Consider the following 26158-nt stretch of genomic DNA (forward strand, 5'->3'; position numbering starts at 1 on the left):
AGATCTCACAAACCTCAAATCTCTCAGGGCCAACCATAGGCTCTGGTTACCGAGGCCAAAGCTGCTTACTACTCCATCACTATTGCAGCATCCTCTAACAGCAGCAAAGCCCTTTTTGAAGTAGTAAAGCATTGCACCAAATCATGCCTTGAGAGATTTGCGACCTCGAGGTGCCAGAAGCCCAGGAAAAATGTGACAGAATCAACAACTTATTTATTGGAAAAATAGACAAAATTCGACAAACCATTGAATCAACCTCCCAGAGCAATTAGCCCCCTCAGCATGCACACTGCCCCTCTGGATCATATTCTCTTCTCTCTCTCCCTCAGACCTCCTATAAACAATCTGCTCCCTCAAACCTACTTCCTGATCAGACGGTATCATTGTTTTTGTAATTTCTTTATTGAGCATTTGTTAGGCGATTATACAACTGGGTAGTCTCCTTCATTAAACATCTGATGGGCCCGGCGCTCAATGCACTTCTCAGCACCATTAATGCCCCCTCACAGAAGGCTCATTCCCAGACACCCTCAAGACTGATCTCATATGACTTCTTTTGAAAAAACCGACCCTAGAGCTAGATGATCTGGTCAACTACCAGCCCATTCTGAACATGCCGTTTTTTGGCAAAATCTTGAAAAAGGTAGTCGCTACGCAACTACTCACCAGAATTGAACAACTACGCCTCAGTTGGGGTTCCACCCTAAGTGTAGCATCGAGACAGCAACCATTGAGGTGGTGGATGATGTTCTCCAAATCATGGATAAGGATGACTCATGCCTCATCAACGTTTCAGCTGCATTCAACACTGTCGACCTCTGCTTCCAACTCTTCCTCCCCGCTGGCAGGATGGGACTCTTTGATACTGTCCTGAATTGATTTATCTCCTATCTCTCGGGCAGAGACCAGGCCGTCCAGGTGAACATGTGTTCTAACTGACTCCCAGTTTCCTGCAGAGTCCCTCAAGGCTCCATCCTCTTATAGATCGTTTTTAACATTTACATGTAGCCTCTGGGCACACTTCTCAAAGATCCTGATACAGCCATCCACCAATACGTGGACGATAATCAGTTGTACATGAAAGTAAAAAGTCCACAGGACATCAGTTGACTCCGCGATTGCCTAGTCATTATCCAGTCCAGGATGTTGACTGCCTACCTCAAACTTAACCCATCCAAAACTGAATTCATCCTCGTCGGTGCCCCTGCTAAACAACAACTTGTTCAACAACGGTTCAATAATATGCACCTAAAATGATTTGCTCTGCATCACTCTGATTCAGCTAAATCCTTAGGCTTTACCATTGATGGCAGCTTGTGCTTCCAGGAACACATAGACGAGAAGGCACAAACAGCCTGGCTTCAAATCTCCACCCTTCGCACAATCAAACATTTCATCCCTTCACAGGACTTCTGGACTGTAGGACAGGTGCTCCTGGTCTTGCACATCGATGGGGGGAATGCCTTCCTGCTAAGGCTTCCAGCCGCACACTTGGCTTCCCTAAACGCAGTCCACCACGCCGCAGCACCTCTTATTATGGGTGAGAGGAAATTCAACTGAATCACCGCCATCCTACGGAAAATACATTGGCTTCCTCTCCAAGCCAGAATTCTGTTGAATACTGCATGTATTATCTACAAAGCAGTCATAAACAGCACACTAGTGTGCCTAGCGGCTAAGCTCACATATCTAGTGCACATGCTCCTCATTATCTGCAAAGAGAGAACCCGTAAACAATCCTTCTCTTGTCACACACCCACCCTCTGGAACTTGATCCCGGTATCGGCTCGAAATGCTCGCACAATTCTCCAGTTTTGCAAATCTCTCAAGGCATGGCTTTTTCATCAACACCTGGCCAAAGATTAATCCCAATGGATGAACAGAACGCAACTGCATTACTGTTAAAAGATGCCAGGCCAAACGCTGACAAACCACACCATGTACAGTGCTCCACTGCTCTTGAGCTAGGTTCCTGCTTTAAACAATAAAATAAAGGGCATATTTTCTTTGCTGTTGCTTTAATGTGAATACCAGTCCAACAACACTTGACAATAATAATATAATGCACATTTCCTTTGCCTGAAAGCTAGATTTGAAAACACCTGCAAATTAAAATCTCCCTTCTCACAGAAAGTTAGAACAATAGTTGGCAGCAGAAGGATTATCCAAAACAGACACATTGAGCAGTTTTTCATATATATTCTCAAACAAACCTTATGAGCCCGCGATACATAATATATTCGCACCACCTGTTGCGATCCGTTGAATCAATGTCCTATGGAAAGAAAAGAAAACTTAACTTCAGCACAGAAACAAGTGCCACAGATGCTGATGCTTTTTACATATCTGTGTTAGTATCTATTACAATGCTATGTTTTTCAATATCCTCAGCTTCTCTCATCATAAGATAAATGCAGCCCAGGTGATTTTTCATCTTGGACAGGGGTACACAATCTAGTAAATCTAACTAGCTCTAGGGGTCTTGCCTATGAAACCAGGAAATGGGACATTAGGTAGCGCAGAGCATGAGTGGCGTGTCAGGTAAGTCTGTGGGTTGGGCATTGGGTGGGTGTGAACATTCGGAGGACGGTGGTATGGGTTGGGGGTTGTAGGGAGGTTGTCCCCCCTGAAAAAGCCTGGAAAGAAGGAAAATCAATGTGGCGGGAACGGGCAGGTGGCAGTGGGACCAGTGGCACTGTGCAAGTGAATGTGATGCGGCGGGAGGGCGAGGAGGGTGCAAGTCGAGAAAAGAAGCTTGGGGGGATTCCCCCAGAAGGAAGAAAATGGACATGAGCAAGAAGCAAGCACAAACAGGAAATATGTATAACATTGGATTGGGCAAAACAAGGAGTGCGAAGAAACAACTTAGGATCCTGGATCTAATGTCCCTTCCTAGCGCCTTCATCCCCTTCATAGCAGTGCATGCCTGTCCAATTGTAATGATGTGTCGCGGTGCCTCCAGCTATATTTTGAGTTGGCTAGGGGAAAGCATCGGACAGCCAGGGAGAAATATATATTCCCTTGCATTAAACATATACACCAGTTCTATCCTGTTTTTTTACCACATTACATCTGAGCACCATAAATAACACGAAAAATAATACCTATGCTGTGATAATTGTTTTAACGTTCTGAGTAATTTGTATATTTCACATTAAACTAGATATGTTGGATTGTTAGCATCCATACATTAAAATACAGTGGTTTTTAATAAATACAATGAAGGTTACCATGTTTGACTCTACAGTACATGGATTGTTTGGAGACATTCATTTTCGGATCAGACGTTGCCCACAGAGCGACCACACCAGCCCATTGAGTTTATGGCAGAGGTGTTCCATGAACTACTTGGCTGGGTGGCCCCTTGAGGTGGGTGGGGAGGAGAGCCAATTGATGTGGGCCCCTCCCCATCCACGTGCAATCTGACATAATCCAACAAAGCAAGGTCCTACCTCCTCTGGAATGACTGTTTATGTATAGTTAGTTAAGTAGTTAGGGCTAGTTAGATGCTGATGGTTTTATTCACTTTAAATCCCCATTACGCTAGACAGGGAAGGACTGGTGCCAACCAGGGATGCCCCCAAAACAGAAAACAACATGGACTCATGCAGAGTGTAGACCAACGAAAGAATTCCTTAGGGCATCTTATATAAACTATTCGGTTTTTGGTTGAACAATTGCAAAGCTTAAGGGTAAATACAATTATTTTGAAGGAGCAAAAGGCAGACTGTGTTCGGCATCAGTCGACTTTTCTCTGCCAGGCAGCAGAAGGCAAAGAGGCAGGGGAGTTGCTAGGTCTGGAAAAGACCCGGGGCTAAGCTGATGTTGGAACCGTTGGGACTGGGGACTAGCTGGTCTTTTGGCTGTAGATCCTGAGATTCTATCCGGGGCTACAACCAAAAGATCAGGGGCTACAGCCCCCTTAGCCCCCCCCTAGCAACGCCCCTGCAAAGAGGTAAAATATTCTGTGGCATTGTAGGTAAAGGATTTACTGGAAGGCCCCATTTGGGCGGATGGACCACTTTGTTAGTATTTGTTTCTCTGAAGCTCAGGATAAAAGATATTTAGGAGATATTTAAGCATTGAGGATGAGCTGCTCATCTCAAATAAGGCTGGACTTTTGGGTTCTGTTTTTAAAGTATAGACAGGTTGGCAAGATGGCTGGCCGTCAAGCGTGTGAGTCTGACACTATTTTATCAAATCCAGAGATTGGGTTAACATTATCTACTCAGTTGCAACTACAACTGCACAGTTAGCCACCTTCCATTTCAATGGAAATAAGCACCGCAGTGTCATTTTTTAAGGTCCATTTGCTAGACTGCAAAAACATGTGGCTACCATTATGGCAATTGTAGACATTTATGGTCATATTACATAAACCCTGCATCATTGCACGTGCAATTGGCATTGGGACAAACATTGCTCAGTGCAAAAACATATTATTTCAATGTATTTTTGCACCAGGGCAATGATTGCTCTAGTCCTAGCATTAGGGTGAAATTTACCATGGTTCAGAAATGTACTGGAAAGATATGTTTATTACACTAGGGCAATGTTTGCCCTAGTGCTAATTGCTCTTGAACAGATGCAAAGTTTCTGTAACATCCACCTTAGTAAGGCCCGAAGCTAGGCGAATAGCAGGCTGAGTTGGTAAGAGTTTTGCTGCCAGTAAATAGTACCATAGGTGGTATTACGAAATTTTGCAAATGCAATAGGACTAGGGCAAAAAATGCCATGCTGCAAAAAATATATTCTTGCAATGATATGATAGGTTATTTATAACATGCTTAATACCCAAAGGTTTCTAAGCGCGGACCCCGGGATCGAACCGGTGTTGCTCCATGTTGTCTTGCTTCCAAGGAGAGCATGTTTCGCTGAGCTATCCTCCCGAGCAATGTATTTATACACCCGGCCAAAGGATTAGGACTAGGACAGACTCTGCTCATCGGTGCACATTTTCCGTAATGCCACCCCATGCATGCCAATATTTTGAATGTGAAGACTCATGAGTTCAGTGACAGTCCAGCGGCCAAAAAGCATAAAATTGGTCTCATTTAGAGTCCGATGTAATGTACTGGAAGTGCCAGACACAAGCCACAACAGTGCTAGAGCAGCATCAGATCAAAACATCTACGGCAAATAAAAATGATGGGCCTCATTATGAGTTGGTCGGTATTCTGCCGGTAAATCCACCGGACTACTGCCCAGCGGAATTACCGTTACTGCCACTTGGTGTGGCGTAATTACCACAGGATTACAAGTGCCGGTGGTGGAGGTAATCCCCATTGGATGCTTTGGTACATTTTTGGTAGAATTCATGCTGGCGGAATTACCGCTGTGTTAATTCTGCTGATTTTCTGCAGACAGTGGGAGAATTTACCTCCAGCATGATGCTCAAGGTAAATTCCCCACTCCAGGGCCATAGTCGTAGTATGGCGGTGTAGGAAAAGTGGAAGTAATTACATTACCGCCAATTTTTCCCGCACCGCCATACTTGTAATGAGCCTCATGGATTTAGCAATGGCAATACAGTGAACAATAGTCCTAGCAGACATAGTGGGGGAAGTATCATAGGGGAAAAATGGGGCAATAGGCACCAGTGTTAAAACTGCTCACACAGAGTCTACTATTTAAACACCCTAGTGATAAGGTTTTCTTCACCAAGCTGACCCTGCATTTAGCAATGAATTCTGGTCAACATAGGCACGTGCCACCTATAATCGTGGAGTGCGCAGGATCGACCCGCCTCCAAGTACTGAGTGCAACAACTCTAGTAACAGATACACACATCAGTGCCCAGAGACTTTAGAAGTCATATTCTTATGAAATTGACGATATGCGTCATGCTACCTTCATATGTCCTTGTTGAATCAGCTCCAAGTAGTCCCTGGATCCGGGATCTGTGGTGATATATCCCAGGAACACAACTTGCTTGGAGACATTTCTCAGAACAGAAGAAATGTATCTGGCCTGGAGCTTTCGGTCAGTGTCATCCCTGAAACATACAGTGAAAAAGATAACATTCTTTGCTCATTTCACAACAGTTGGTAAGTTCCCAATACTGAATTGCAGTGAACGCATATATAACACACTCTTTTGACTTCCGCATTAACCACCATGAGATGGCCTTTCCGGAGTAATAGTCTTGAGTCTACACAACAACGGCAACAAACAATACATAGACACCTCATGTGGGACCATATTATTTTGGGGACATTAGACTTTACTTTGTAAATGTTGTTTTCCAAAAATACTACACGATATTTCTATAAATTACACTAAAATCATCAATAAACACACACTGCTCAATTTTTGGATCCTCCATTTCTGCCTGTTTTACCCAATCTACAATTTGTGGATCTGCATGTGCCTGACTACATCGGAGGAGCATTGCCATCTGTAGGCTGCCGGTGGACAGAGTCAGGAGACCATCTACTGAAGAAGGAGTTGGTCGTGTCTGGTGGTGAGTTGCGGCCCCATCGCTCGGACATTCTTGGGGTGCCTGTGCGCTTACCACCATGAGCCAAGCTGCCGCGGCTGTGGCTGCCGCACAACAACCGGCTGCTCCCGCACCTCAGCCTCCGCCCATCCTGCCGCCAAGACCTCTGCTCAAGCCACCTGGTTCCCTACAACCAATGCCTGAGTTTGATATCTCGGGCACGCCATCAAGTCTGGGACCAAGGTGGAAGATGTGGATGGACAGACTTGAGATGTACTTCAGGGCCACGATGGAGACTAGCGATGACAGTAAGTTAGCCACCCTCCTATATTCTGCAGGCCCTGAGGTGCATGAGATATTTCTGTCCCTGAAACCAGTGGATGGGTCATTTGCGGCAGCGAAGGATGCGCTCCACAACCATTTTCTGCCGATGGCAAACGCAGATTATGAATGTTTCCTTATGGGGGCTGCGCGACAAAAGGATGATGAGACTCTTGATGTTTTCTATGGGCGGCTGCGCAGACTGGCGGTGCCATGTGCATGGAACAACCCAGAAGTCATGATTCGTAACCAGCTCATACAGGGGTGTGCCTCTGGCAAACTGCGGCGCCAGGTACTGCGAGAGCCTGGCATCACCCTTCCCGCATCCTGGAACTTGGAAGGTGCCATGAAGTGTCCAAGCTGCGGGCAACTTGAATGGAAGCTGGAGTGTGCCCCAGAAAGGTGGAGGAGGTCTGCGCAGTCAGCAGAGGCCGTGGATCTAGACGCCCAATGAGTACCCAAGGTCCAAGACCACAAACAGGACACAACTCTTGCCTAAAATGCGGATACGATCTCCCTCACCCAGCGGAATGCCCAGCCATGGGAGTGAAGTGCGGCCGGTGTGGGGGTGCGGAGCATTATGCCAGAATGTGCAGGACTACAGCTCCGAAGGTAGTCCCCAGGGGACCTGTCTGGGCCGGTTTCTTCCGCCCTCAGAGGGCATCTAATGACGCCCAGGTGGACCAGGGTGATGAACGGGCACCTAAGGAGGGTGAGGAGGAAGAGGATGACGAAGAAAATTTCTTTTTTGTGTCCAGTGTGGGCATCCTGAGAACCCACTCCAAGAGACAGCCCAGGTGTAACGAGTTGGTCAATGGGGACTCGATACCAATGCTAGTGGACACCGGTGCATCAGTAAATGTGATGGCCAGACAGCATTACAACGCTATGCAGGCCCCGCCAACGCTGGCTCCACCTAGGGCACGCATCTTCACCTTTGGAGGCGACCAGCCCATCCCCCTGGATGGTGTGTTTGTGGCAGGAGTTCAATACGGCGAGTCATCCGTCCGCGCCAGATTCTACGTCACACCAGTGAGCAACAACACGCTGCTGTGCTGTGCGGCTGCAGAGGCCCTTGGCATCGTGACATTCGCATACTCTGTATACCTGGACGACATACAGGTGTTGTTGGCCAAACACATCTCCCTGTTTGAAGGTATTGGACAGATGGTGGGTGAGCCTGTACGGCTACACATTGATGAGTCAATCCAACCAGTGGCGCTAAAGCATCGGCGAGTGCCTTTTCACCTCAGAGATCTGGTGGATCGGGAGCTGGACAACCTCGTAGGTTTGGGCATCATTGAGAAGGTTGAAGGCCCCGCACTCCATGGGTCTCTCCCATTGTCATTGCACGCAAGCCCAAGCAGCCCGACGCAGTGAGGATCTGCGTGGACATGCGAGTCCCCAACAAGGCAATAAAGAGGGAGCGGCATTTAACCCCCACCATCGATGAGATTATAGCAGAACTGCAGGGGGCAAAGTTCTTCTCTAAACTGGACCTAAGAGCAGGGTATCATCAGGTGGTCCTGCAACCCGAGTCCCACTACATACTGACTTTCACCACTCATCGGGGGTTGTACAGATACAAGAGACTGAGCTTTGGAGTATCTTCTGCGACGGAGGTGTTCCAGAACATCATTAGAGGGGCATTGGCAGATCTTAATGGAGTTCTCAACATCAGCGATGACATCCTGGTGTACGCCAAGTCAGAAACAGAACACCTGGCACGCCTGGCCAAGACATTCGTGCGCCTTTGCTCGCTGGGACTCACCCTGCACAAGGACAAGTGCGGATTTGTTTTCAAGGCGGATGGGGTGTCACCTGATCCCCGCAAGGTGAGGGACATTAAGGATGCTCAACCACCAGAGAATGTCGCTGAGGTGAGGAGCTTCTTGGGCATGGTCACATATTGTGGCCGCTTTATCTGGAATTTGGCATCCCGCTCAGAGCCGTTGAGAACTTTGACAAAGGACACTGTGTGGCAGTGGGGGCCGCTTGAACAAGTGGCTTTCGATGACATTAAGAGTGCCTTGGCTGCGGAGGACACCATGGGGTTTTTTGATCCAAGCCTACAGACGGAGATCGTCGTGGACGCTAGCCCCTATTGCTTGGGAGCGGTGCTCACTCAGGAGGGGAGTGACCAGGAGGTCCGCCCCATAGCATACGCAAGCAAGGCGCTCTCCGATACCGAGCAACGATATTCTGAAATCGAACGGGAGGCCTTGGCAGTACTGTGGGGCTGTAGACATTTTCGCCTTTACATCCTGGGGCAACCGGTGACCGTTGTCACAGACCACAAGCCATTCTTACCAATCATGGCTGGTTCTTCCTCCAGACCACCAGTGAGAAAAGAGCGCTGGATGCTCGCACACCTCGAGTATATTTTATCATTAATATATCGTCCGGGGGCCAACAATGCTGCGGGCTACCTCTCCAGACATCCAAGAGGGGGCTCCCATGTATCCACGTCAGCAGAAGAGGCAGACGAACATGTTCGCCTGGTCATAGAAACGGCAACTCCTAACTCCATGCAGGTGGAGGAGCTAGAGCTGGCGTCAAAGAAGGACGAGTGCTTCACCATACTAAAAGCGGCCATGGAACAAGGTGCCTGGAAGATGGTGTTGGAGGCTTTGGACGGAAGAACGAGTGGGGCCAGAGTGGCTCTGGAGCAACTGTGGCGGGTTGCACGAAGAACTGACATTCTCGGAGTTGGGGCTCCTACTGAAAGGAGACAGGATCGTGGTACCCCAGGCCAAGGTTTCACAAGTTATTGCCCTGGCGCACCAGGGTCATCAAGGCGCTCCCAAGACAAAGGCTCGTCTCTGCCAAAAGGTGTGGTTCCCGGAGCTGGAACGGAGAGTTGAGGAGTTTGTGGCATCGTGCATGTGGTGCCAGGCCGCGTCACCGGCCCAGCGCGAACCGTCCATCAAAACAATGCCAAGAGGGACAAGACCATGGGACGTGGTGCATGTGCATTGTGGATCCACAACGAGGGGCACTCACTTCCTGGTGGTGGTGGACGAATGGTCTCGATATCCCGAGGTCGAGTTTGTAGAGTCGGTGGCGTTTGACAAGGTGGTGATAGCGCTGGAGAAAATTTTTGCCACTCATGGTCTACCCACTGTTCTGTGCTCCGACAATGGGGCACGCTTCCAAGGAGAGAGCTTCGCAGACCTCATGAAGGACTATGGTATCCAGCACAGAAAGGTCACCCTGCTCTGGCCTCGGGTAATTGGAGAGGCAGAGCGCATGATGCGGACACTCAACAAAGTATTTAGGATTGCTCAAGGAAAAGGCGAGTGCTTACAAAGGGCGCTGTATGTATTCCTGCGGGGATACCGGACGACACCCCCTTCATCCACGGATGTGTCACCTGCAGAGGCCCTATTCCAGCGATGCCCGAGAGACGTCATACCTGAGGTGGGGGATCGAGAGCCGGCTGTCATTGACAACGACCAAGTGGAGGAGGACAGAAGGGCAAGGACGCAGATGGAAAATAGCAGAAGAGGTGTGAGACCCCCAACTATTGCCCTGGGCCATGAGGTGCTAGTGAGGAATCGTCACCCACAGGGCAAACTGTCTCTCACGTATGAACCCTCTCCACTGGACGTCGTGGCGGTGAAGAGCTCTATGGTGACCGCCTCTGACGGGACATCATCAGTGACCAGGAATGCCAGCTTCTTCAAGAGACTGGGTGAGCCGAGAGTGGAAAGCACGGAAAACAGAGAATGTGAAGAGGCACTGGACGAAGGTGGGGGTCAAGCCCCCACAGTAGACTCTCCTGTCCGCGGAGGACTAGGCGATGGTACACCTGCCAGAGACGTAGGCAGGAGGTACCCCCTGAGAACAGGGGGTGGGAAACCTGCCCGTCTCACAGACTATGTGACAGACTGAGCTGGAAGGTTGGCTGGTAGAGGTGTCCACGCTGTTGGAAGTACCACTGTGGGATCCAGGGTGGCTGTCAATATATGGGGAACTATTGGGGTTATATTGTGTGCTGTGAAATGTGTGATAGTTAGATCCTCTCTTTTTCAAGTTTTGTTGTTATGGAAAAGGAGGAGTGTGGCGCTGGCCCTTTAAGGGTGTGCACGCGATGGGGTAACGTTCACTCCGTCGCGTGCCTCCTATAAATAAACTGGGCGTTCCCGGCGGCATCAGAGCCACCGGGGAGCCCACACGAGTAACATCTTGTCTCCGTGTCTCTGTGCATACAGGGGTAGGGGGCTCACGGGCGATGGCAGCGGAACACCGCCAACAGTAAAGCTCCCAACATCCCCCAACAGACAAACCAGGATCTCCAGAAGGACAGGGTGTTCCGTAATAGCTGTTAGTTTAGTTGTCACCTCAGCCCAATATTTTGCCACCGGATTACATCACAATGCCACATGAACAAAGTCTGCATCGTCCATTTTACAGTGCAGACACGCCCAGGTGCGAAGGGGCCACACTTCTTGATTTTTTGTGGGTAAAATATTTTCTGTGAATGAATTTGAAATGAAGCAGCTGATGCCTATAATTCATTGAGACTCTTTGGGTGGTCACATATATATTTACATTAACTGTTCTCAAATACGTAGCCCAAATTTTAAATCCACACTCTCTTCAGTGTCCCCCTCTATACCTGGGACCAGATTATGGAAAGTTTCCACCGTTGCAAGTTCAATGTTTGCACAGTATTAGCACCAGTGCAAAGTTTGACTGATTTTTAAAAACACTGGGACATATTAAAAAACCATTTCATCTGACAAGTGCAGTTTGGCATATTAAAAGCACCAGGGCAAAAATTGCCTGAGTGCTAAAAAGATGCATTTTCACTACATTTTTGCACCAGGGCAAAGTTTGCCCTAGTGCTAATACGGAATGGTATTATCACTAGGGCAAACTTTGCCCTGATGCAAAAATGCATCAAAAATGTACCTTTTTAGCACTAGGGCAATTTTAGCTCTGGTGCTTTTAATATGCCAAACTGCGCTTGTCGAGGTGCAATGGTTTTATAATGTGTCCCAGTGTTTTTAAAAATAGGGTCAACTTAGCCATAGTGCTAATACCGTGCAAACTTTGCACTAGCAGCGATGCAAAATTTTTGTAAGTTAGTTTGGGCAACTACACCATTGGTACTTTCCACTGCCACATGCTGTGCACAGTAGGCCACACAAAACCATGGTTTAATATGGCTTAACTGTGCCCCCAAGGATTATGTCATAAGATCTGGTACAGCCAAAACCCCTTCGGAATATGGCAGTGTTAAGGCCTCCCATCCTACCCTGACTTGGTGGTCGGACCAAATCAACCTAAGCACCTGAGAATGAAGCGTGTTATTTTCTTGGCAAATAGGTTGTACCATTCAAAAACAAATAAAGTTGTTTAGGTAGGGTCGCCATTTTAATAATAAATATTCTAGCCGACATGGACAATTGTGGTCTAATCTATTTCTCTATCTTCTGTTTGACTGCATAGAGTAGTGGTTGCAAATTGCTGGCATATTATCACCTGTCACCATCACACCTAAACACATTGCTCCCTCCGGGCACCATCTGAACCCACACCCATTGTTTGGGCATCAATTGTCCGGTCCGAGTGGCAGAGTTCTGATTTAGCCCAGTTAATCTTGAGGCCGGAGTATCTACCAAACACGGTAATGGTCTCAATCATGATATTGATGTCACGGTCTACCATGTATGTTAGTAGATCATCGGCATAGAGGGCGATCAGCATCTTTTGGGTATAATACCGCAGCCCTCTGTGGATGTGTTTGGCTCTGAGGATACATGCCAGTGGCTCGATGGACAGTGCGAATAAGAGTGGGGACATAGAACAGCCTTTTCTAGTGCCCCATCTGTAGTTCAAATGCTGTAGACAGATTCCCGTTTAGAAGTAGTTTGGCTACAGGCCCGATGATACAATAATTTAACCATGGGTAGTACTGTTTGCCCACCCCACTATAATGTAAGATTGTAAATAGGAATTCACAATTTAATGACTTAAAGGCCTTTTTGGTGTCTAAAACCATGTTTGCAGGCTGTGTGTCGGGGTCAGCTTATGACAGTACAGCAAAAAGTTGTCGATCACCCCAGTGTAAAACCAGATTCGTCTGGCTGAAATAATGTATCCATTAGTGGGATAAGACTGAGAGGCAACATCTTAGCTAATATCTTGTTATGCACGTTTAAAAGTGAGTGTGGCCTTCCCGAGGCACACAGTGTTCTGCGTTGCCCTGGCTTACGCAAAAAATATTATTGTCTCTTGCTGCATGAAGTGGATAAATCCCCAGTAAGCACATGGTACACATCCACCAATAAAGGCACAATTAGGTTTACTTGCTTTTTGTAGTATTCCACTGTAGTGCCTTCCCCATCGCTAATTCCTTGATGTCAGCTGTTACCCCTGCAGCTGTAATCGGTGGGTTTCATGACTCATTATGGGCATCCACGTCCCAGGCCAGCTTGGCCCTTTTTTTAGGTTTTTATTGAGTTCAGGGGGGTTCTGGAACACCATGCTGTTTATTGCAATACTCTAGCTAAATCTTCATGAGGTTAACCTGATCTGTGAATCTCTCCCCGTCGAGATAGTTTCCCTAATCTGTGTTGTAGTGCGCTCTCTATTCATCCACCAGGAGGGTATTTCCCCTGGGCGTTCACTTTCTCCATGTCTTCTGGCCGTTGCTTTTTTAACATAGACTTAACCTTGTGTTCTGCAGTTTCATGAAACTGATTCAATTGCCAGAGGATCTCTGCTAGCACCTCGTTTTCCTGTCCGGCTTTGTGTCTCTGTCCAAGTTCTCGAAAGGATTTCTCCAGTCCGATTATTGTCCTGCTAATGAAATTTATTTCCCCAGACTCTATCTAGATGCAGATCCCACGTAGGTACACTTCATAATTTTCCCGGAGAACTGCCATTGTTGTTACTGAGCCCAGATCAATGTCTACAAACTGTCGCATTTCTTTCTGTAGGTCCGCCCTAAATGCCACATGACTAAGGGCATCTGGCTTGAAATTCACGTGTTTGAGAGTTGACCTTAAGTTTGATAGTTCCATCTCAAGTATCTCCTGCGAGTGATGTTCCATAATTCTGGGCATAATGGAGTATGTCGTGACCCAGAGATTGAATGGTTGGGAGATAAACCACCTATCGATTCTGGAATGAGAGTCGTGGACTCTTGAGTAAAATGTGTATCCTCTGGTGTTGCCCCAACAGCTCCTTCAGGAATCTATTAAGACAAATCTATCACAGAGACATGTGTGCTTTAGCAGCTCCCCCTAAATGTCTGATTGTGCTGGATGACCTGTCTAGTATAATGCCTGTTATGGTGTTAAAGGCACTAGTATCATGCATCTGATAACTTTATTTAAGTTAGTCAATAGTGCATAAAAAATACAGGGTCATGTATGCTCGGCGCGTTAACATTCACCATAGTAATTTGGTTCCCAGCTAGATGTCCAGCAACAGTAGTAGTACAGGGGGGGGCTTCCATCAAGCGTTTGCTAATCCTCCCAGTCTGGCATTGGCTGCATTGTAGCGGGCACTGCTTAAATGAAGTTGCATACTTTGCCTACTGTGTGAGAAGTATTTCTATGGGGCCACCCATTTTCAAATGGGCACATAACTGATGGGCAGACAAGTCTGTGATCTAAGTCATATAACCAACCCCCCCCCCCCCCACACCCTTGACTATTTGTTTTTGAACCAGTTGTATTATGTACCTCTTCTTTAGGGTAGACGTGTCGGAATTTGATGCCCTCTAATTCAGAAACTAGACCAAGTAACTCAGTCAACAGTGAGTTCTGGTAAATCCTACCCTTGGTAGGCAGTTTTTCCAGGTCCCTGTTGTGACCTTCTTTTAAAAAAAAAACTTTTATTTATTTAGCTTGACAACACAGAGAGGAAGTGAGTAACCATTAGAGGCAGGAAATGACATATGCAGTACATACAGTTCGGATTCAAAAGTATGCACATGCTTTACGGTAGTGGACAAGGGACAATCAGCAGTACGAATGAGAGACTGGGCAAACCATCAATTCAAATAGTGGTGGAGGCGGGAGAGGAAGGTGTGGGGGATACAACATCAGAGTCTGTAGATGTAGAGGCCATATAGGAGTGGAACCTCGACCAAATGTTCCTGGGCCGAGAATGCGATGGCTGTTGATTAGACCAGGATTCTTCAGTACCCGAGGCCCACGTAACCGCCTTGAGCCATTGCGTGTGTGAGGGTGCTCCGGGGCAGAGTCAGCATAGTAAGATGCAGTGAACAGTGAGTAGCATACAGAGGCTAGACAGTTTTTTGGAGTCGTGGCCCAAGTCAGGCAATCATGAAAAAGACATAGTAATGGGGACAGGGCTATAGTGTGATCTAAAATAGTAGACAAAGTAGAACATACCTCCTCCCGAAACTGCGCCATGTGAGGGCAAGACCAGATCATGTGAATGTATGTAGCGCTATCGGATCCACACCTAGGGCATCTCGGCGAGTGATCCTGCGAGATGTGGTGCAGCCTGATTGGAGTGTAATGATATCTGTGTAAGACTTTCACTTGGATTAGCTTAAACCGGGAGTTAAAGGACACATTATGGGTGTGTGCACACATAAGACTCCAGCGTTGGTTGGTCATTTCCACCCCCAGGTCAAACCGGAGGGTAGATCTAGGTTGTAGCAGGGCGTATAGTCTGGATACCTTCCCTCTAGGGGAGTTGAAGTTACATATCTCCGCCACTGCAAGGTCGCCGAGAGGTATCGTAGAGAAATTGGGGTACCTAATTTTAAGAATTTTTCGAAGGAATGAGTATTGGAGACAGGCGGATGGTTTCTGTCTCAGAGTGAGTGGAAGGTGTGGCCGTTCACGAAAGTGTCTCAAATCGATTTGTAGCCTGCTTCGGTCCATCGGCGTGTAATAGGTAAGGGTATGTGTGCAACCCCTGGGAGGAAGTTCCACAGTGGTAGGTCGCCATGGAAGGGATGGGGCATGTCTGATAGTTTCCAGATTTTAGAGAGGGCAAGGGATGTGCTAACAACAGGGTCATGTGAATCCAGCTCAATCGGCAGAGGGGTAAGAATCAGGGATCGGATATCCCGTCCACTGACTGCCAGTCTCTCAAGTCTGACATGTGGGGGAGGTTCCAATGTGTTGAACCAGTGTGAGGCAAATTGGGCCTGCACTACTAACCAGTATCTGAGAAAATTGGGGGTGCTGAGTCCGCCACTCTCCATGGGGTTGGTCAATGTCCCAAGTTTAAGTCTGACTGGGCCAGAGTGCCACAAAAAAGCATTAACAGTACGGGTTAATGTTTGAAAGAAATCATCACCCGGCCACAGGGGCAGGTTGATGAACGTATATAGGAGTTGGGGAAGTATGACCATCTTCAGAACACTGATCCGGCCCGCCAGGAAGATTGGGAGTCTCGCCCAGCCAGAAGCCTTTTCTGCGAGCTTCGTGAGGTATTTCTGATCATTCTCCTCAAGCAGCATCTCAGAGCGGCGAGCCACCTCTATACCAAGGTAAGTGAACTTTGATTGGGTCCAAGTGAACCCCATAAGATCAGGAGGGGGAAGTGTACACTCAGTAAGTGGGAACAGGGTGGACTTGGAGCAGTTTACTTTGAGGCCAGAAACGCGTCCAAAGTGGAAAACATCCTCCAGTATCAGGGCAAGGTTGATAGCAGGGGACCGAATATAGAGCAAGGCATCATCGGCATATGAAGAAATAATATCTGACTGGCCGGCCGTACGTAAACCTCTATATGCATGGGACCGACGCATCATATCCGCGAATGGTTCCATGGCTATGGCAAAGATTAAAGGAGAGAAGGGGCAGCCCTGTCTCGTACCTCTGGCAATTCAAAAGAGGATGAGCATCTGTCTTCAGTGCAGACCCTGGCCACCGGATCAGAATAAAGCAGCCCAACCCAGGAGCAGAATCTGGGTCCAAATTTACAGTTTTTGAGGACCCGCCAGAGGTACTTCCATGACACAGAGTCAAATGCTTTTTGCATATCCAGCGTGGCTGCCACTGCTTGTACGTTCGGGTCTATTCTACTAATAATGTTAAACAGGCGTCTCAGATTCAAGGAGGTGAAGCGTCCAGGAATAAATCCTGCTTGGTCTGGGTGGATGATGTGTGGCATAAAGGGGGCTAAACGTAAAGCTAGCAATTTGGCGTAAATTTTGACGTCGCAATGAATGAGAGAGAGGGGGCGGGACGAGCCACATTGGGTAGGAGGTTTGCCGAGCTCAAGTAGAACTGATATTATGGCTTCACAGAGAGAAGGGGGAAGACTGCCCACTTCACATGATTCGTCCCATAGGGCCATCAAATGAGGGATTAGGAGGGATTTGAAATGTTTATAAAATTCAACTGGAAGGCCATCTGAGCCCGGGGCCTTTCCTGATGACAGTGAGTCGATAGCTTCTGAAAGCTCCTCAGCGGTAAACGGCCTCTCAAGGGAGCTATTGGTTTCAGCGGAGAGGACTGAAAGTGGAAGGCTGTCTAAATAGACATTGATCTCAGCTGTTGGGACACTCTCAGTGCTTGAATAAAGGGATTCATAAAAAGCCAGGAATTCAGAGTTAATGTCCTGCAGTAGTGTGGTTAGGGTGCCATTGGGTCTCTCGATAGCCGGGATGTTTGGGGATCCGAACTCTCGGCGGACAAGTCTGGCTAAAATTCAGCCTGGCCGTTCACCCTCCCCATATTTTCACGCGTGAGTGAAATGTGTCTAGTTCAGTGCCTAAGGACGCCAGGATTTCGGGGGACTGTTGTAATGCATATTGGGACTCAAGGGTGGCAAGAGCGGACTCGCTTTTAAGGATATCTCTTTGAATCCCTTTAAGGATACCGTTCTCTTTGGAGATGGCAATACCCCTGATGTAGGCTTTAAATGACTCCCAAAGGGTGGCCTGTGAAGAGACCGAATTAGTGTTGATTTCAAAGAAGTCATTAATGGCGGTCTCCAGTTCAGAACTGAAGGCTGTGCCAAGTAAGGAGTGAGGTTTAATTTTCCACTGCCGAGTTCTATCATAATCTGGACCCCAGTAGAGGGAGATGCTCACCGGAGAGTGGTTGGAGAGGGTTCTGGGGAGAATCGACAAGTGTGAAACGTTCCTTATAAATATATTTGATATCAACCATTTGTCAATCCTATAGTGTGAGTCATGTACTGAGGAGTAGAAGTAATGTGTTCGGGAGTCGGGGTATATCAGTCTCCATACGTCTACGATCACCAGCCGGGGAAGTAATGTAAGAATAGAGTGGGCTGCTTTGGAGAATTGGCGGGGTCTGGAACCCGATCTGTCGAAGTTCACATTTAGTATTGTGTTAAAGTCGCCACCCCAAAGCGGGAAGCTTTCTAAGAGAGAGGCTAGGTGTAAGTTAAATATAGGGTCATCCACATTAGGACCGTAAATATTTAATAACACCACCTCTTTATTTTGTAGGGTACCGTGGAGCAGTACATATCTGCCTTGTGGACCGACCTGAGAAGACCTGCAGGTAAATTTGAGGCTTCTGTGGATCAAAGTCATGACCCCCCGACTTTAGGTAGAATAGTCGGTATAGCACCTTTGGGGACCCCACACTTTAGAGAATTTCTCACAGTGCTCAGTACGAGCATGCATTTCCTGCAAAAAAAGGATTTGAATGCCATGTCATTCCGTGTGAAGCTGTAAATGTCGCATTTTCTTATAGTTACCCAACCCTCGCACATTCCAACTCATGAAGGTTAAATTATTATCACCCATTCGGATGGGGGTGCCGAATAATCTTTGAGACTTGATCAGGTGACAACCAGGGGCCCGCAGCCCGGGATACACAGTCAAGACCCCACCCAGCATGTGACTGTCCTGGCACTGTCCCATATTCAACCTCCTCCGTAAGCGTCAAGCCTTTTTTAACATAACAACCAACCCAACCCACCCACACCCACTTCCCTCCCCCAATCAGAGGAATGATAGCCCCATACCCCATTAACCAAATCCAAACCAATGGCATCAACGCTTGGGGCCCTGTGAGCTGGCCTGGCAGCAATGCTCCGGGCTGGGGGCTCATTAAGGATAGACATGGTACCTGGAAAAAACAGTGTGTGAGATAGGTAGATCCTTATGGAAGGGAGACCAAAACGTCATTGAGCCAGGTTAAACAATCTGCACATGACTGAAAGGATAGATCTCCCACACGTATGGGCCGGGGAACGTCCAGCCCAGTAAAAGTTCAACAGTGATTACATAGTGCTACCAGAGTAGTGTGGCAAGGTTCAATCATCCAGGGAAATGGTCGTCTATAAACTTGGAGGTCTCTTCCGGACGGCCACAGAGAAGTCAGGGTACAAGTGAATCCTGGAGGATCCCAGGAAGAGTTCAACTTTGGCTCTCGCTGCCCTGAGGAGGGCATCTCGATCACGAAAATGTAGGACCCTAGCTATAATGGGGTGCGGGGGTGCGGGGTTGCGCCGGGCCTGGATTTTGTTGTTAAGGCATGGTGGGCTCTACAGTTTAGGGGAGTCCAACAGTATTAGTAGAGTGCGCTCAATATATTCTTCCATGGGTTCCTTGATACCGTCCTCGGGGACCCCAAATATGCAGAGATTGTTGCATCTAGAGCGCGATTCAAGGTCCTCATTTTTTTTTGCTACCTCAAGTACTTATCTAGAGAGTGAGGAGACTTCCGCCCAGAGAGAGCCCAAGTCGTCTTCCGTAGCACCCACCCTCGTCTCAATTTCTGCAACATGGCTGTCAGTTTTCTCAATGTGTGCTTTAATTGAGGATATGGTGCCATTCATATCATCCAGTTTGGAATGTAGAGTGGTAAAGCCTTTGCGGATATATTCCAACATTTTCTGTGAGTCTATAGAGTCCGGGGGAGTTGAAGTGGTGGGTTCAGGCTCCGGTGCTTCGTCAGCCGGCTTAGACAGTGTTTTAGTAAACATGTTAATGGAGCTCTGCTTTATTCCAGTGCCTTTAGTCATGGTATAGGCTGGGGTCGGTCCTGCAGACTTGGGCAATCAGAGGAAGGAGTAGAGCGTGCAAGGAGGTGAGTAGTTCGCAGGCAATGGTTGAGAGGGTGGGTGGGTGTGTCTGGAGGTGCCTAGCAGATCTTGAATGTACCATGGGATCTTGACGCGTTGGTTGAATGTGGGGTCTCGGAGTAACAAGCAACAGACCCAATCCGCTGCCAGAGGTACTGAGCCAGGTGGTAATTTATGTATGTATGACGGGGCCCAGTGACAGGGATTCCAGGGGGAACCAGAATGGTGATTCACTAAGTTTGAGTGTGAGATCGGGGCATCTGTATTAGTTATTCCAGTGACCATCTCCTGGGTTGCAGGGGAATAGGTGGTGTAGTCAGTTTAGACGTTGCGTATCGTGGGCAGCCGACGCCACACGCTGCAAGTTCGTAACCACCCTGTTGAAGTATAAGAAATGGCCACACAGCAGCAGGGTGGGGGTGAAGGGTTCCAGGCAACCAAAAAAACTTTGTTAAGATGCCCCTACACTAGAGCAATGGAATACTGATTTCCGTACAGTTTGTGCCCCTTATAGCCAGTAACCTCGATCGACTGGTCTCGTGTGAGAGCCTAGCTCTTGTGCTGCCGCAGCAGCAAGGAAGACTGTGGGGGGCTGGGATGAGGCACAGCCCCCGCCTCGCTGCGGTACATGGATGGAGGACAGGGCGAGTCCCGGTACAAGTTGTAGCGTCCCCGAGGGGGGCGGGGGGCAGATCGGGAGCAGAGGGAGCTATCTCTGCGGGGGGGAGATCGAGGCCCCTGCAGCTCTAGGGACTCACCGTCGTTGTTGGAGACACGGGGCCTCGCCCCAGCAGGACGCCGCAGGCCGCGGTCCCATTCCGTCCATCCAGTTGTGCAGGTGTTGGGGGCCTCGCAGCGGGAGCCACCTGCCTCAGCACATAAACACAGGGAAGGCGGCATAGCGGGCTTGCTCGACGTCCCGGGGATGGTCACGGGTGACAGCCCCAACCACGCCGAGACGAACCACAGGATCCGGTGGTGGGAGAGCCAATGTTGTTACAGTCCCGGTGGGCAACAGGGGGATGCCCCTCCCCTTCAGGATCCAGCGGCCTCCAGCACAACCAGTGTTAGGGTTTACAGGTGGGCGGGCGCAGTTCCTAACCCCCACAGCAGGCCTCCGATCCACGATATTGCCGCCCCCAGAAGCCGTCCCCTCTGAAAGCGAGGGCCAAGTCGGGCTGGTGCAGTCCCCCGGTTCACTCAGAGCAGCCCAGAACTTCAGCACAGAGCCGAGTCACGACTCGAGGCTCGGATGGTGTTTGGCGAGGGTCTCCAGCAGCAATTGATTGGTGTCACCTTGGTAGAATGCGGTGTAGCAACGCAGATATTCACGAGGATGTCGCCTCCCAGCTCGGAGCTCTCAGTCAGATGGCCATCTCCTTTGAGCGCAACAGCGCCCACCCCTGTTGTGACCTTCTGATTATAATCCCGACCATGACTGGTCTTTGGACTTCTTGAATGCTGTTATTTGGTTCTCTTTATATCTGTCATATCTGTCATTGTTATTGATGTTTTATCTAGAGCACCTTGCAGCTGAAATTGTTTTGGATACTGTGCACTTAATACAATATTTCTATCTGTCTATTGCTTGAAAGTACTGTGAAGACCTGGGTTTCACCAGTGTGCATGCCCTAAGCCTACCCTTCTACCCTCTGGATATCACAGAGGATGCAGTGCGACGTGCTGTAGAACTCCACATCCACATGTGAAGAAAAAGGCCTCCATCAGCCGCCTCACCTGAATGACAGGGCCCTCTCAGGTGATGCTAGTTGCGCGAGACAGGCAGAGATGTTAAAAAGCTGGTGAATTTATGGCGGTCTGTGTCGTCTGCAGGTTTCCTTGCTAAATAGATTCTGGCTATTTGCAGACATTTCGACAGCAAGGAGGGAGAGGTGCAGTGAGTCCTGTCTGCTAACCCTCTGTTACCTATCAGCCTCACTTCTTATACTGGACTGAATATGTGATAAGCAAATATACACTTTTCCCCCTCCTACATATTGCAGTTTATTATTTTGATTGATCTGTGTAGTGTTCGGTTTAATTGTCAATACGTTATTTAGAAAATGATGGAAAGTCAGCTGAACTGTAAGCTGTCCTTAACATGAACGTGAATGCCGTTTGTCACGTGCAGAAAATGCAGAAACAATGTGAACACGTAATGAATACCTATATTTGGGATGCCTAAAGTATGTCTCCCTGCTCTGTCCTTGACCGCGGTGTGGTGGTAGACACGCTCAGTCTTCTGGAGAAACCAGGCGGAATAGTTTGAGAGAATGCCCTGTGCTCCTCTATCCGTGCTATGTCTTCTGGAGACAGTCACACTTTATGGGGACAGCCACAAGTCTAAAAACGTGTCAAATGACAAAAAGATGGGGGAACAAGCAGGAATACAACAAGATCCAGGAAGCCTCAGCCTCAGCTCTGCACACTTTCTGATCAACCGGGGGCCTTACTACAGAAAATTGGACCTGTGCAAGAGCAATGTTGCATGATATTAGAACAAGAGCAAAACGTTGCCCTGGTTAAAACCACTTAAAATGTAATGCATTTTGCACCCGGGCCAAGTGTGCCCCAGGTCTAATACCATTCCATTTATGCAGATCTACGTGACCGACCAACATCTCAATCAACAAGATGAACATCAGTGGCAACAGGGGGCATCCAGGCCTGACATCCGACCATGGACACTCACCGGAGCTATACAGCAGCCGGGCCCATGTGCCTTACCACCAATATGAGGACACATTATATGTAAATTAAGTCATTTCTGAGACTAAAAGATAATAGCCAAAGCCTCTGCAATCAAATGTGCTTTTTCCATGGCAGCAAACATCATGTGAAGGTATCTTGGTGGGCCAGGTTGGCTATCACTCTTAAAACTGCCTACCAATACCTGTGCCAATAACTTAGCTTCCCCACTGAAAGGAGAAATGTGGCAACATGGCTTTGCATTCCTTGTAGTGTGCCCTTCTATTGACCACCACAATCGTAGTCTGCCTGAGCTCAGGTGGTTACAATCCCCTCTTGACTGGGGTTTAACATATTCGGCATGTAGAAGCCCACTCTATCGCCCATTTCCTTCTATAATTCCATAGAGAGCCCACTGGGACCCAAGGCTTTGCTCGATTGTAGTCGAGGAATTGCATGTTCTCGTTCTGCAAAGAGAATGCTTGTCTCCAAATTCATTTCTACGGCACCCCTTATGGCTCCCACATCTCGCCTGTTCTTCGCTCACGTCACTGACTGTCGGTTCAACAACATGCCTGGTTTAAATCCCTCTGTATCGCCCACCGGGCCTTTTATGGCCAAAGGGCAGAGTATTTGCAGGATACATTTCGTCCCTGTCTGCCGACACGACCACTCTGATCTCAAGACGCCTGCCTTCTTCCCGTGCCTCGCGATCGTCTGGAGAGGATGGGTGGCCGCTCATTTTCAATAGCGGCAGCTAAGCTATGGAATTCTATTCCACTCACCCTACGAGCCATAAAAGACCATCTGGCCTTTCGTCGTGCTCTAAAAACATATCTTTTAGCAGTACTGGATTAAACCGTGTGGCGGCCCCTAGGCAGTCGAAACGTGCCCCCCCCCTCGCAATATATCTCCTAATACCTCTTTAATTTTCTGCACCACTTTATTTTGATCCATTGTCAATGGGCCCCTAAAAGGAGTGGGGCCCATAGGCCTGCGCCTACTTGGCCTAATGGATAATCCGGCACTGTCATTTAGGCTGCCTCTTTACCTCCTGTGGTAATCTCCAGCGCCAAGATGCCTCCGGCGTATGCACGCTTTATAAAAACAGTTAACATAACATAACATGACATAACATCTCTCTGGGATGCAGTGAATCCAGTTATGGGCATATCCATGGTAGACTTGTCAAGTTCTGCGTCATTCACCTTCCTGCTCTTTGATACAGCTCTCGGAAGTAGTCAGCAAAGGAATCTGCTACATCCCATTCTCCGTGGCTTCCTGTCCCATACGGCTCTTTTAACATTTTCAAATATTGGGCTATTATTCCAGAAGGCCAGTAGCATACCAGATTTATTGCCCACTTGTGGATTCATCCCATGACATCCCAGTAACCTGGTTTTGTCCTGTGCCAACTTGTGGTATAAATCTCATGTTTTCTAAAGGTCTCTGTGAAATTGGGAGCTCGCCCCATCTGAAAATCGCCCTGCAGTCGAGAGAGGTAAATTCCAGTCAGGCCAACTCCTCCTTTTTAGTTATCGAATTGGTATTAAAAATGGAATATGCATTTCCCCCCCACACCATCTTTTAATCTTTCCACACTATCCTAGAGTGGTCGACTGAAGTTGTTAAACTCCCTTTTTTACAGTAACATTTCTATGTCCATCGTCAAGGGAACGCTCTGGACAACTTCAAGCATGTCTCCTGATAACGATGGGGTGAGCACAGACCTTCCCAATACTCACTGTTTCCTCCCAGTGTTCTTTCCACTGCCACATACCACCCTCTCACATCTGGATCAATACTTGGTACCAGCAGGGGTAGTGATTTCTTCAACATAAATGCCACCCATTGGGAGCCCCTTGAAAACCCTGCGTGATACACCTATGTTTTCTGGGATCCCCCTAGGAATATGCAAAACGATCTAGCCAGGTGTGCCTCCTGCAGGAGGACCACATCTGGTTTGTATCTAGGGAGGAAGGGGTGGATAGTCCCCTGTCTAATCTTGTCGCAGAGCTTGCTGACATTTCAGGACACACAAGGGAGGCTGTTGACCTGTATGTTCCCATTTTGAGTCTCCAAAGCTCTCATGCTTCATTTATCTTCAGGCCCTTGTTGAGCATCCCTAGGGACACGACACCTGGCATGTGATTTTGATCACTACACTCTTCAGCTATTATATCTGAAACATCTCCACTATCTCCCCTCACGCCATACATTCAAATTCCCAGGAGAATCAGTCACCCAAACTAGCAAATATGTTTAAAACTAACGAAAGCTGAAGGAGCTGAATGAACCCAGTGATACCCCTATGCCATCCTGGTCTTAACCTTATGGCCCTAATTACAAGTCAGGCGTTAAGGGTTTAACGGCGCCGTCGGCGCCGTTAACCCTTAACGCCTGATTCACACTTTAACGCCTGCTTTTTGCAGGCGTTAAAGTCCAAGGCGCTAAGCGACCTTGGTGCCAATTACGGCACCGTAATTTACGGTGCCGTAATTAGCGCCTTCCCCATCCCCATTATGCCCTATGGGGCAAAAATGGGAATGGGGAAGGGCAAATGGTGAATGGGGAATTACCGCCCCACTCACCTTGGAATGGGGCGGTAATTCCGCCATCCACCATGGCGGAATCCGGTATGGACCATGGTGCTAATAGCACCATGGTCCACCGCCTGACTTGTAATGAGGGCCAATGTGTTTTGCACCATCCAGAGCATGCCCACTGAATTGCAGTATGAGTATGTTGGGTAGTCCACACCCCCATGTTTTGGCACCCCACCTGTCTCATCCACTTCTGGTATATGTGAATCAAGTGTGTAATCCCTCTCTAGACCATTGCCCCAGTCTATATTAGCCTCAAGGATGCCACCTGTATTACCTTCCTTCATTCTGCAACCCAGGTCCCTCTTTAAATGGGTATCAGGTAATATTATCCCTGCCAATAATATTGCAATATGTATAGTTGTGGGGTCAGGCCATAGGCAATATTATTAGTGGGGATAATTTATGTGGTAAATGGGACTTGGGGACGCAGGGGTGTCCCCCGCTCCCTTAAAAAAAATATGTGGGTTGCAGGGTTGTTCCCCACAGGATCCATGGGTTAATATCGCCGCAAAAATATTACATTTTTGTATGGTGATATTTTTGCGGGGATATTAACACATGGAACCTTTAAATAGTCCATAGGTTCAGGTGAAGCAGGGAGATGGGTGGCTCCGTCATTCCCTCATCCAGGGCTTTGTTAATCATTCCCAGAATGCCAGTCCACGGAGGGAGCCCGGAGTAATGGTGAGAATTGCCCCATGGTGTCAATCACATTATTAACTGGATGAGGCATTCCTAGACGTAGAAGTGTTCACATTAGCTTCAGGAGATCCTGCAACCATGGCATTTGGGTCCATCTTGTGTTGGTCATCATGTCCCAGGGTCGTCATCAGCTGACATGCGATATGTTGGCCATCTAAGCGACCAGTGACAGGGGCATGCCCTGGTCGTTTCTTACTTGCGTGAAGGTATGTCACTGTTTTGGACTGGCTCTGTTACTCCCTGTTCAGTTGTCTAGACATTCCCATGCTTCTTTGGAGTCTGCGAAGAACCTGTGTCTGCCATCTGTCTGTACCTGTGTTCTTGAACTCTGAGAAGATTCCTCACTGCTTCAAGCATCTTTGGTTGTGTAAGATATATTTTGGGGTTATAT

The 26158-nt window shown here is 48.1% G+C and overlaps 1 protein-coding gene across 3 annotated transcripts in view; it reads right to left on the minus strand.

Annotated features, from left to right (window-relative positions):
- Positions 1-26158, minus strand: part of CWH43 (cell wall biogenesis 43 C-terminal homolog) — a 533223-nt gene that overhangs the window by 10592 nt on the left and 496473 nt on the right. For all 3 annotated transcript variants that reach the window (XM_069631684.1, XM_069631685.1, XM_069631686.1), the window contains 2 exons: positions 5851-5995; positions 2214-2275 (listed from right to left, as the gene is read on the minus strand). In XM_069631684.1, the coding sequence (XP_069487785.1) occupies positions 2214-2275; positions 5851-5995 (207 nt within the window). The remainder of the gene's footprint in view (positions 1-2213; positions 2276-5850; positions 5996-26158) is intronic.

The sequence above is a fragment of the Ambystoma mexicanum genome, chromosome 6q (genome assembly GCF_040938575.1).
Source record: "Ambystoma mexicanum isolate Mex_15411 chromosome 6q, UKY_AmexF1_1, whole genome shotgun sequence".
In the NCBI taxonomy this organism is placed as follows: domain Eukaryota; kingdom Metazoa; phylum Chordata; class Amphibia; order Caudata; family Ambystomatidae; genus Ambystoma; species Ambystoma mexicanum.